Genomic DNA, 12,673 nt, shown 5'->3' with positions numbered 1-12,673 from the left:
GCTACTACTATATCTGTAACAGTTGCAGGAAATCAGCTGCGAGCTTGCCTAGGGACAGTGTGACACCCTAAATTCTGTCTAGTTTTTAGACTGTATTTCAAGCAAAGTGCTCTACATCCATCGAAGGGAATACACCCGCTCATCCAGTCCCTCTCCTAGCCCGCAGTGCACCGGAATGGAGCTGTCAATCAGAATCCCTTTGGAATTAAAGATGTAAATGGCTCCCGCCCCACATATACGGTATTGAATAAGAAAACCCCTTCAAAGAAGCCACTTCCTTACCTTATACTTCATATTTGCAGGCTTATATGGAGTAGTCTTCTAAAACTAGACAGCATACGTCGAGATCGCACGTCTTTTCCCACCCATGTAATGTCTTATTGAAAGCAAATGAAAATAGTCCCAGAATTGCAGTTGGTTTGCCAGTCTAATTTGAGAGATCTCGGTACTGCTAAATTTTCAATGTCTCTGAGCTCATGTTGGGATTGTTGGAGGCAGACTACTGAACTCATTTGCATAGCTTCCTACTATTGGCTAAAAGGGCAGAATTGTGGGGACAAGGTAACATGGATCCCACCCACCCCCAAACTTTTTGAAACTCCCCTTCTAACAAAGATCACTTACTATGACATGAATTTCTACTACGAAAGAGGAGGGGGCGTGAGAGAGAGATTGAGGGTGAAATCTTTTAAAGATTAGCTTCGTTTCTTTAAGAAATCAACTCACAAAACAAGTTCCGACAGTCCTGCTTCCTGTGACCTAGCAACTCCTTCATAAACCAGTTTCATTTCAAAGCCATTCACCCCATAATCGCCACATGAAATCGACTATGGGAACAAAAGCCTTTCTGTCTACGGTACTCTCTTTACTCACCACCCCTGCTGATATCTCTTTTGGTCGCTGTTCTGTTTTTGTTCTTTTCAAGGTTCAAAGTGCTCCGACTGTCAGACTGAAGCAAGCCCCTAAAATATTTTTTTCTGACATGACAGAGATAAGGCACTAAAACTTTCTCAGAAATGTACTCTGCACCTACACTATTCTAATGATGACGAAAATGTGCTCCGTGCTTTACAGACAGAATAAAATACATATGATATTCAGACAGTATACATCTGGCAGCCACCATTGGTTTAGATGAATACTTTGTTAAATTCGAGCTCTCTAATGCTGCCTATTACCTTTTCCCTCTAGTCCTTCTTTCAGTGCTAATTCTCTTGGTGCGCACACTTCTATCTTTGTTTTTGAACAGTTAGGGTTTTCATTCCTGTCTTCCTGCTTTGTGAGATGGTCTGTTAACAGTCCAATCATTATCTCTTGAATCAAAATGCCAAGTGTTCTCTTTGCATGGGAAAGGATTGTTATTTACATATTGATTAGACACTGGAGGGCAAGCTGGCTTTAATGCTCTCTATGCCTGGTTTAAACTGTGACCCCTGTAAAATCAGTATAGTTTGGTAAAAAGAAAAGGAGGGCTTGTGGCACCTTAGAGACTAACCAATTTATTTGAGCATAAGCTTTCGTGAGCTACAGCTCACTTCATCGGAGTGCTACTCTGAAATCTATAGTTTGGTAGTAATTCCTTTGTGATTACTTGGGGGCAGGCAGTGCTTAATTTGTAATGAAAGAGGTGCTGGAGCTCAAGCAATTAGGTGACATGGCTCAAGCAATTTTTTTTTTTTTACTTTCATAATTGAGGCGGCAAGCCCAGGGATGCCAGGGCTATGAACTGCCAAACCTAGAGGTGCCCGGTGCTCAGCCCTGACAAGCCCTGACACAAATTAAGCACTGGGGGCAGGAAAGAGAAGTGAAGAAAAAGTGAATTGATCGTGCCATGCTTTATAACTGGGCCTCAGGCTCCTAATCGGGCCTTGATGAGTCCAGTCCAGACACTAGCAATCTCTGAGTGGGAAGAACTCCAGCTAGACTAGATAACCTGGAAATATTTTTTTTTCTTCTTCTGACCAATTTGGATCTAAGCCAGAAGTTCTAGGTCATAGATGGACTCTGACTGCTTCTAGAGTAAGAGAGTGTCTCCTATTACTAAATTAAAAAGATTTCTACAGTGTGATAGAACCTCACTAATTCTCATGTGACTAAGCCACTAGCAAGGTCTCATTATTAAGCTTTCATTATGTATAGAAAATATAATACTGTATATTTCTATGATCCTATACTTGCATCTACAGTGAAGTACTGTTATAGATAATTAAAAGTATACTTCATTTTGTTAATTTAATTTATAAGTCTTTGATACAATAGCTTTGATATTTGTTTCCCAATTTGCTTACTCACGAAGACTCTGATCCTGCAATTGACTCCACATCAGCGCAATTGCAGGAATCAGACTATAATTCACAAAATTCAATAATCCACAACGGGGGGAACAATCTTTAATGAGGACTAGTGAGTTACTGCTGTGTGTGCTGATAAAGATACTTTAGAAGCCTACTATGTTATATTATAATTGTGCTCACAGTATAATATTCTGACACTTAACATTGCTATTGCTTGGACCTCTGGGTTTGTTGGTTTGTTTTTTCACTGTAAGTTTTCAGAGAAATCATGTGAATTAGTTTATACATAGAACAGTTATTCCATGTCAATTTACCAAATACTGAAATGTTCAACCATTCATAATGTGATGTTACCATGGATGTTTGATGGAATTATTCCTACTGATTAGTAGAGCATCAAAAATACTTAAATAGCTTCAACAGGATAACTAAAATTGTTTTCTGTGTCCACATAAATCAGAGAAAGCAAATAGCCAAGGACAATTTGAAAAATATTTGGATGATTAAATGTATCCCATAGACCTGTATGAACTTACTGTACCTGTAGTGAAAGTCTGAGTCTCTTTTAGGGCCTGACCTGCTCTGATCTTTCTTCTTGACTCCCTGAGGCTTTTGTGAGAGGATATAAACAGTTCCTTCTGGGCTACCCTCCTAAAGGAGGAAGGATAATCTAGTGGTCAGGGAATTAACCTGGGACTTTGGAATCCCAGGTTCAATTTCCTGTTCCACCACAGAGCTCCCTACGTGACCTTGGACTAGCCTCTCCCTTCCTCAGTTTTTTCATCTACAACAGGGAGTATAATAATCTTCCCTCTCTCATAGGGGTGTTATGAGAATAAATATATTAGATTGTGAGGCGCCCAGGCACTACGCTAATAGGGCAAGATAAGTACTTCAGATGCATAGAACTATGTTACTGGCTTTTCCTAAACCTAAACCCACAATGAAATAATAATGCTTAGCAGCATGTCACTGGTGTTTTTCATGTTCAGAGTGCTCTGCAGCCAGCAAAAACTAAACACAAGAATAAAGGTCTGACAACCTGCCTTGTGTTTTAAGATTTTTCTTTTGATTTATTTAAAATGTCCTGCCACTGTTAACAGGCCATTTTAATGTGTTCCCTACATGCATATTAATGAAAACTTTTTGTCAAAGGCAAAAAATATTCAAGGAAGCAGTTTATTACTCTGCATAGTGGGTATTAAAAGCTTGTATGAACTCTGCTGAAAATAAATTTTGGGGTGTCAAATCTCAAAGTCCAAGTGACCAACAATACTGAATGGGAGCTTGTAATAGTCGTGCTTAAAAAAAAATGAAGAAATAAATACATAAACTAATATTGTAAAGGAAAGCTAGATTAAAAACTCTCTGCTGCTGCCCCACTAAAGCAAATCAGTATCTTATTGCTCTGTGTTTTCAGACATGCCCTTCCTCTCTCTGGCCTACTCCATTTACCATCTCAGGTTTGCTTTGAGCTTTGAGGTGGCTTTTAATTTCCCCAAGGGTGAAATGCTCCTTCTTAATGCAACACTCCTAGCACAATCTGCAATATGGGTGAGTTTCCCCAACACACTATGAATGTCAGAAATTAGATACAACTTGAAAGGGGCATTTGTAAATGTGATCCTGTAAGCCTGACACATTGCTGAAAAATTAGACCTAACTGTATAAAGGGCATTTTTGTGGTTAGTACAGCTACTTAGCTTTTCTTAATGACCTCGTAGATTGCAATGTCTTTATTGCCTAATATTGTATTACAGGCATAGTTTTGGAAAGTTTTGACTCTGTTGTCTTGGCAGATCAGCTTAGTTATACAGGGTAACATGCTTATGAGATGAAATCCTGGCTTTACCAGGGTCTGTAGTGCAGAGCCAGCTTGCGCTGTGTGGCCTGGATTTATATTTACAGAGCCCTATTCAAATTCTTAGGAGGGCAACTTATGGAATGTGACCATTGACTCTTCCTCCAGAGCACAGTCAACGGGCCTGATTCTCTACTTTGTTGTTATGTCGCTACAATGTCAATGGAGTAGAGAATGAGCCCTATGACTTCATCTGTGTCTGCTTCCTCCTCACTCTCTTCTTGAATGCCAAATCTGGTAGTCAGGTATTTAGTGAAGAATGGTATCAGGGGAGCAAGAGCCCCTTCAGTGCCAGAGCTAGAACAGATGAGTGTCAGCCAGAGAGATTGAATGGGCTACGTGGTCCACAACAAGCACCTCTGGACAACAGCTGTGAAACAGATACATCTGCCAGGAAGAGAGCAGGGGACCTATTGAAGCAAATCAGCAAAGAACAACCCTGTGACAATTGGTGGGAGAAGAACAACAGACAGAGATCCTCTCTTCAGAGGTAACTTTAAAAACAATGCTAGGGGTCTCCAGATCCTTGTACCCCTTTGGCATGAGGAAGCTAGAGAGAAACCAGGGCCTGCGGAGGGCGCTTTGAGAGACTGATGTCACTGTCGCAGCACTGAGCTACCCTTCTTCTGCACAAAGCCTGACTGTCCATCAGGGGGCTGGAACAATTTTTAGAGTGGGGGTGCTGAGAGCTATTGAAATAAACTATAAGCCCTGTATATAATGGAAACCACTTCAAGACGTGGGATGCAGCAGCACCTGTAGTTCCAGCATCTATGCTGTCCATCGGACAGCATTATGCAGCAGTAAATAACATCTGCACCCCTTACAATCTTGTTAGCGGGTCTAAGGATTTGGTTTAAAAATGAACATGGATATATAGTGCAACTGCATTTCAGTGTGCAAATTACAGTTCTGACTATAGAGAATGAAGGTCCACATACAGGGCCTGGTCCTGTAGCCCTTATGCAGACCACACTTCCTTTGGCATGAGAACTGTAGGAGTAGTCCTCTGTGGAGTTGTTCTCTGAGGAATGGAATTACTTCACTATAAGATAGTTCCATCCACAGCCAAAATGGTGGAATTTGATCCGCTGGGCAAATGTGTTACTGTTTTCATGAGGGAAATAACAAAAATATACCTCTGGCCTAGGCAGCCACTTACATTTCCCTCTCCTCTATGGGACAGAGAGGCTGCTGAGAGGTTCTTTTTTTGTGCCTCCTTCTCCAGAGCAAAAAAGGAACAATGACAAACTATGACAAATTACTGAATGAGGGAGGAAACCTAGTGACAGAGGATGTGAAAAAAGCTAATGTACTCAATGCTTTTTTTGCCTCTGTCTTCATGAACAAGGTCAGCTCCCAGACTACTGCACTGGGCAGCACAGCATGGGGAGGAGGTGACCAGCCCTCTGTGGAGAAAGAAGTGGTTTGGGACTATTTAGAAAAGCTGCACGAGCACAAGTCCATGGGGCCAGATGCGCTGCATCCAAGAGTGCTAAAGGAATTGGCGGATGTGATTGCAGAGCCATTGGCCATTATCTTTGAAAACTCATGGCGATCGGGGGAAGTCCAGGACGACTAGAAAAAGGCTAATGTAGTGCCCATCTTTAAAAAAGGGAAGAAGGAGGATCCTGGGAACTACAGGCTAGTCAGCCTCACCTCAGTCCCTGGAAAAATCATGGAGCAGGTCCTCAAGGAATCAATTCTGAAGCACTTAGAGGAGAGGAAAGTGATAAGGAACAGTCAGCATGGATTCACCAAGGGCAAGTCATGCCTGACTAATCTAATTGCCTTCTATGATGAGATAACTGGTTCTGTGGATGAGGGGAAAGCGGTGGACGTGTTGTTCCTTGACTGTAGCAATGTTTTTGACACGGTCTCCCACAGTATTCTTGCCTGCAAGATAAAGAAGTATGGGCTGGATGAATGGACTATAAGGTGGATAGAAAGTTGGCTAGATTGTCGGGCTCAATGGGTAGTGATCAATGGCTCCATGTCTAGTTGGCAGCTGGTATCAAGTGGAGTGCCCCAAGGGTCGGTCCTCGGGCCGGTTTTGTTCAATATCTTCATAAACGATTTGGAGGATGGTGTGGATTGCAGCCTCAGCAAGTTTGCAGATGACACTAAACTGGGAGGAGAGGTAGATACACTGGAGAGTAGGGATAGGATACAGAGGCCCTAGACAAATTAGAGGATTGGGTCAAAAGAAATCTGATGAGATTCAACAAGGAGAAGTGCAGAGTCCTGCACTTAGGACGGAAGAATCCCATGCACTGCTACAGACTAGGGACCGAATGGCTTGGCAGCAGTTCAGCAGAAAAGGACCTAGGGGTTACAGTGGACAAGAAGCTGGATATGAGTCAACAGTGTGCCCTTGTTGCCAAGAAGGCCAATGGCATTTTGGGATGTATATGTAGGGGCATTGACAGCAGATCGAGGGACATGATCGTTCCCCTCTATTCGACATTGGTGAGGCCTCATCTGGAGTACTGTGTCCAGTTTTGGGCCCCACACTACAAGAAGGATGTGGAAAAATTGGAAGGAGTCCAGCGGAGGGCAACAAAAATGATTAGGGGACTGGAACACATGACTTATGAGGAGAGGCTGAGGGAACTGGAATTATTTAGTCTGCAGAAGAGAAGAATGAGGGGGGATTTGATAGCTCCTGTCAACTATCTGAAAGGGGGTTCCAAACAGGATGGCTCTAGACTGTTCTCAGTGGTAGCTGATGACAGAACGAGGACTAATGGTCTCAGGTTGCAGTGGGGGAGGTTTAGGTTGGATATTAGGAAAAACTTTTTCACTAGGAGGATGGTGAAACACTGGAATGCGTTACCTAAGGAGGTGGTGGAATCTCCTTCCTTAGATATTTTTAAGGTCAGGCTTGACAAAGCCCTGGCTGGGATGATTTAGTTGGGGATTGGTCCTGCTTTGAGCAGGGGGTTGGACTAGATGACTTCCTGAGGGCCCATCCAACCCCAATATTCTATGATTCTAGTCTATGATTCTATGAAAGACTTTTAATTTTCACCCAAAAAGCAAAACATTAGAGGGAAACTCACCAAGTAGTCTGTGTTTCAGCAAAGCACACAAAAAAAGTAGTTGTTCCCCATTTTGGCCAATGGTGGGAATTTTTTCCACTCATCTTTAGTACTGGACAAACAGATAAACAATTCATTACATGAAACAGCAATGAGGACCTATCTTGCTAGGAGTTGTAGACAGTGGTTTCCTGTAAATGCCAAGTTTATATGGAAAGATCAAATTAGGAGGAATATTAAGTGGCTGGAGAGAATTTTTTTCTTCTATTTAGAGGATTATTTGTTGTCATTTTTCCACAATTCTAGCTTATTTGTCTTGTTTTAGAACAATATGTTTCCTAAAATAAATGAAATAATCTCATTGACATCCCATATCTGTTCACAAAAAAGCTGCTCCCTCAAATTCTCAGCAAAGGTCTTTTTGTGCAGAGGTTCTCCAGGATTCCATCATTTAACTTCCCAAGCCACCCCTGAACACCCTGCTTGGTGACCCTCCATCTGATCAAATGGGGGGTAATGCAGCTCCCTTCAGTGTGACAGTGCTGTTTCAAATGGCAATGGAAACATAAAAGTGCTCTCCCACCCAGAGGCTCGTTCTGGTGCTTTCAAAATGAACCCAGCCCCTGTTAGCCTGAGGAATCTTGGAAGAAGGTTGGAACCGGAACATTCCAGCATGGTTTTACTGCTAAACAAACAGTCGGGCCTAAAGAAAGGTATCTAAATGACAGGTGAACCAATTTGGATAAAATATGAAAGGCACTTCCCTCTCTGAATTTTCATTCCCTTTTAGAACCAACTTTAGATCATGCTGTGGGGGCCTGGATGCCTTAGTCAAAGATGAAAGTTAGGGACTGTTCACATTGCTCTCTTGCTGATTCCAACCAGTGCCTCTGTCGTTTCCTCCTCCAAATGGAGTTTCTTTCTTGCTGTACGTTGCTGAACAGAAACAGGCCTTAGGTTCCAAAATGTGTCCCAGAATCCTTGGCATTGCTTGCAGGGATGCTTCAACAGAAGTGCTGTTGCAGCTGGCACACACAGTTCTGACCCATTTCTAAAAGCCAGAAACGATCACCACACCCAAATTGTGGCACCTTCTTGGAGGAGTAAATAGGTGAGCAGAATCTCCAAACCTAGAAAGAGCTGATCAGGACTGGTCTGTCACTGGGTGACCAGAACTGTCTGAATGCTGTCCAGTGGGGACTCTTTAATATGTGGTCCTGCAAGCAGGCAGCTGCTTATCTAGCCTCCACTTAGGACCACCCCATCAAGCTCAAAGTGAATTCTTTGAGAACCTGAAAAGTTGTATCTGTTCAGAATTGGAATCACCAGAAATCTTGGGAGAACAATTTTTCTCTCAAGCTTTCAAGTCCTGTTTTGCAAGCTTGTATGTATATATCTGTCCAAGTTCTCTCCAAGTATCTTCCGGGTTTAGGTCTGGTTCCAGGGACAGGCAAACAGTATGACTGCATATAGTGCCTCTCTTCTGTGCACCACCTTACAAGCCAAAGTGCTGGGAGAAGTGTCTTTTTTTCTTTTTTTTCTTTAACCAGAAAGATGGTATGGATGAGAATGGCAGGAGCCTTATAAAGAGGAAAGTGAGTGGCAAGAATGTCAAGAGGAGAGGAAAGTAGTGGAGGTTTTACCAGTAGAGCACCTGACGCACTTCCCCACTCTGAAAAATGAGAAAATAAAATCAGAATGAATTAAATTTACCTTCGTCCCAATGCTGCATGTTGCTTGCAGGTTTGGAATGGGATGAAATAGCTCTTTCAGACCCATTCAGGGCAGCTGCTTCAGTGCCTCAGACTGTATAGTGCACATGATCACATTTGAGTACGGGTTTTCAAAGTAGCAGCAGCAGAAGGAATTCATTGAAAAAGATAGTTGTCACACTTCAGAGCAACTGCCCTGTATTACCCCTCTGGAGTCCCTCAAAAATACCCAATCTAGGCTCCCAGCTTCTTACACATCACCTCTCTGTGTCTCTGTCCCCCGTGACCAGGGTTTTTCCAGGCTGCACAGCACAGCCCCCTGCCTCCCCTGTGATATCTCCAGCAAACCAGACTGCCTAAACAGGCCACTATCTATGTTTTACTTTTTCTTTGAAAGCTACAAACAGCATAATTGCCAGCAATCACAAGTCACGACACAGCTATTTATCAGCAAGCACATTTATTCTTAAAGTGAAAGCACGGCAGAGAAAACCCCCCAAACAGTGAAAGAACCTACACACATGCTAAAAGCTTAACAGGAGTCACCCATCAGTCTTATGGGGCCTCAGTAGGCCAAAGTCCTTCCAATCCTCTTGAACAGAAGGTCCTGTCTGTTTGCTGGTCAGAAAAGAGACCTTGAATCAAAAGTCCTTTCTTTGTCTGTTAGTCTCTGGAAAATCCTGTTGGAACTAATAAAGGTGAGCTTCCTCATGAGGTAATGCCTCTCTGGAGGTGCTACAACCGGAGTGAATTTGCCTAATCACCCCACGCTTGGCTCCTAGAGTTCTTGGCTCTTGGGGGAGCTGTGGTGACCTTCCCCCACAGAATTACATACAATCCCTGGCCCACAAGGACATATAAACTTAATACAGTAAGATCTCCCAAAGATATTGGAGGAAATTGTCATCTCTGTCACAATGGTAACCACAGCTGAGCACTGAAGGGCACTCAGAAAAGGGCCTTTATTAAGAAAGCTGAAACAAATTACAGTCTCCCAACTAAAATGTTTGACATAATGCTGCTGCTGGGGGAAAGGGACTGAAGAAACTGGCATCACTGTAGGCAATTCTTGCTCTTCTAAGTAGCTGTGAGGCTGACTATGTTCCCAGTGTCCCTCTGCCCACAAACCAGTGTTATTGAGAGGGCAGGAAGAATCCATGGTATGTGGAGAAAACTGGAGAAGGAATGGAATGCAAGGATGCAGCCCTCGCTAGCCTGTTGCTTCCAAAGATACTTTGAACGACTCATTCATTTCTGAAGCAAACAAAGCCGTTTACCAATCCTGCCTGTAGAATACCCTCTTTTGTTTTCCTGCTGGCAGTAATAGCTTTAATACATGGATTAAAAAAGAGACTTGCCTCCAGAAGCGTGGATTGCATGCCATTCAGCCTGCTAGGGCCAAAAGGAAAAAAAATACTCTTCAGAAGAAAAGCTGAGAAAAATAACATGATTAATGAGCATGCAGAAAACTTGCTAACTCATGCTAGTGTGGATGGAGCACAATAAGCACAACTCTCTGATGTTGCTCAGGATCCAACACTTCCATAACACAGCAGTTGTAATTAGAGGTGGCTCCAACACATATGGTTAGGAATAAGATTCATGTTACTGTGAAATACCCCAAGATTTAGGCATGGTCAGATTCTGGATCCTAGTTTAACTGATTACAGAAATAAGCCTGAAGATCAAAAAGTTCAGATCCTGATCTGAACTACTCCCGAATTTGGGGAGATGCAGAGTTGTAGTTTGATCCAATCTATACTTTTAATCAATGATATATAGGACAAGTGGTGTATCCTATTCACTTCTCCCCAAACAATAAAATGATTCAAACAAGACCAAAGGTTGAGTGTGTTGGGGTTTCGGTGGAGTTCAGTCAGGATGCAATAGCAATTTTATGCTTGTTGGGGAATTTCCCAAATTCCTTTAAATGAGCATCTAAAGATTAAATTGGTTTGGCATATTAGGATTGCAGGATGGTAGTTCTGCTGCCCAGAGATGGAAATCATGAGGCTCATCAAAGGGAAATTTCTTTCCTGCAGACCTTGGCAAGTCCATGGGAAGGTGTGTATGAGTGGAGAAGTTTTTCATGAGTGGCCTATGGGGGTAGTGGATAGTGGGTGGAAATGGAGAGGACAGTTTTTCTCCATACTGAACACTTTCGGCATTTAACATTTTATGGTTTGGAAATTAAGTATTCCACAACTATCCTAGATAAATAATTGCCTTTCCTTAGCAGGCTCCATGTCCTATGTTCACTTGCCCCTCCTTCCATGTCCTGCCAGGCTCTTCCCACTGTCCAAGCACACCCATCTCCAGCTCCCTACTCCATACCAGGTAACACAGCTGGCTCCATGCCATCCCAGACCATGTCCATCATCTCAGTCCACTGGCCATAGCCACCGACTCCATGGGTGCTCCAGGGCTCAAGCACCCAGGGAAAAAAATATTGAGTGCTCAGCACCCACCAGCCACAGCTGTTCAGTGGCGCTGCCAATCAGCTGCTTGGTAGCTGTGGGAGGTGCTTGGAGGTGGGTGAGACCAGCGAGTGGTGGGCAGGAAGGGGCTGAAGGGGGTGGGAGGAGGCAGGGCGGACATGGGGCAGGAAGAGGAGGAGCGAGGGCAGGGCGTCAGCGGGAAGGGATGGAGTGGGGGTGGGGCCTTGGGGTAGAGCACCCCCGGGTAAAACTAAAAGTCAGCGCCTATGCCACTGGCCCCTCTCCGTACTCTTTCTCAGATTTTTCTCCTCTCCATATAAGATTCATCCATACCTGAAGTCAGTAGAAGGTACACTTATATATCTAAACATTTTAAGGTTTGCTCTGCGTGCATGTGAAAACATCTGTGTATGAAAGTGGCTTAGACTGTAGCTTCAGGTAACAAGAAAGAGTGGGAGGAATAAGGAAGGTAAGAGGGGGAGAATCAAAATACTGCATCCTGCCACTTTAAAATACATACATGTCTGCAGAGAATTTCTGCACCCTAGCCAGAGCACAGGGAGTCAGGACCAGAGCTGTCTACAGGGTGGTCCAAAAACAGAGCAAAACAGCAAAGGATGGCTTGTGTCAGCAGAGCAAAAACCCACAGTCCTTACCCTACGTCTCTTTTGAACGACATAGTCCTTTAGTTTTTCACACCCTCCTCCATTTCTGCTCCTGTGAGTGGGCCAGGCAAGGACTTCCGCTTTCCCCCGGAGCCTGTCCTCCAGCCTTCTCTTTGTATCCCTGCTTTCAGGAGCCTCTAGTTAACATTTTCCCCTCCTACCTTAGTGTAAACAAACTGCATTATCTTCATAATTCCCCCCAGATAGCCCCCTCAAAGCCCTAAAAGTCACTTCTCCTCAGTGAGGCCAACCACTCCCATGTGGAGTCTGTTGGCCAGCTCATATTGTGGGTGAGTCCAAAAGAAAAGTTAATTTAAAAAAAAAATCAAAAGGGTGTTTTTAAAAATTTCCCTTCCTGACCTTCACTATGAAAATCCCCTTTGGTTTTCTCCCCAAACGTCCCATAAAATTTCTACTTTGGAATGAGATGTAGCTTGAGAAATTTCAGGAGGATTGGTTTCTACTGGGGAAAGTTGGATGGAGGGCATATAATGGGAAGATAGCTACTTCCTCTTCATTGGGCTGTTCCAGGTACCACTGAAGTTACTGGAAAGCTTCTCATAATTTCAGTGGGAGCTAGATTAATCCCATAATAGCAGAGTATGACGCTTCAGTTTATTTGACTTTACATTTTTGATGGTTTGTTAAAAATCTCAATTCAG

At 43.3% G+C, this 12,673-nt stretch overlaps 1 protein-coding gene and 1 long non-coding RNA gene across 2 annotated transcripts in view; one reads left to right on the top strand and one right to left on the bottom strand.

Annotated features, from left to right (window-relative positions):
* NEDD9 (neural precursor cell expressed, developmentally down-regulated 9) overlaps nt 1-486 on the bottom strand; it is a 47,822-nt gene extending 47,336 nt beyond the window's left edge. The window contains exon 1 of the mRNA XM_048839849.2: nt 283-486. Coding sequence (XP_048695806.1) covers nt 283-294 — 12 coding nt within the window. The 5' untranslated portion in view covers nt 295-486. The remainder of the gene's footprint in view (nt 1-282) is intronic.
* LOC142071077 (uncharacterized) overlaps nt 1-12,673 on the top strand; it is a 91,227-nt gene that overhangs the window by 39,887 nt on the left and 38,667 nt on the right. The gene's annotated exons all lie outside the window — the stretch shown is intronic.

Source organism: Caretta caretta, chromosome 2, assembly GCF_965140235.1.
Source record: "Caretta caretta isolate rCarCar2 chromosome 2, rCarCar1.hap1, whole genome shotgun sequence".
Taxonomy (NCBI): domain Eukaryota; kingdom Metazoa; phylum Chordata; order Testudines; family Cheloniidae; genus Caretta; species Caretta caretta.
Note: the sequence above shows the minus strand (reverse complement) of the source record. Positions and strands in the feature narration are given on the sequence as shown.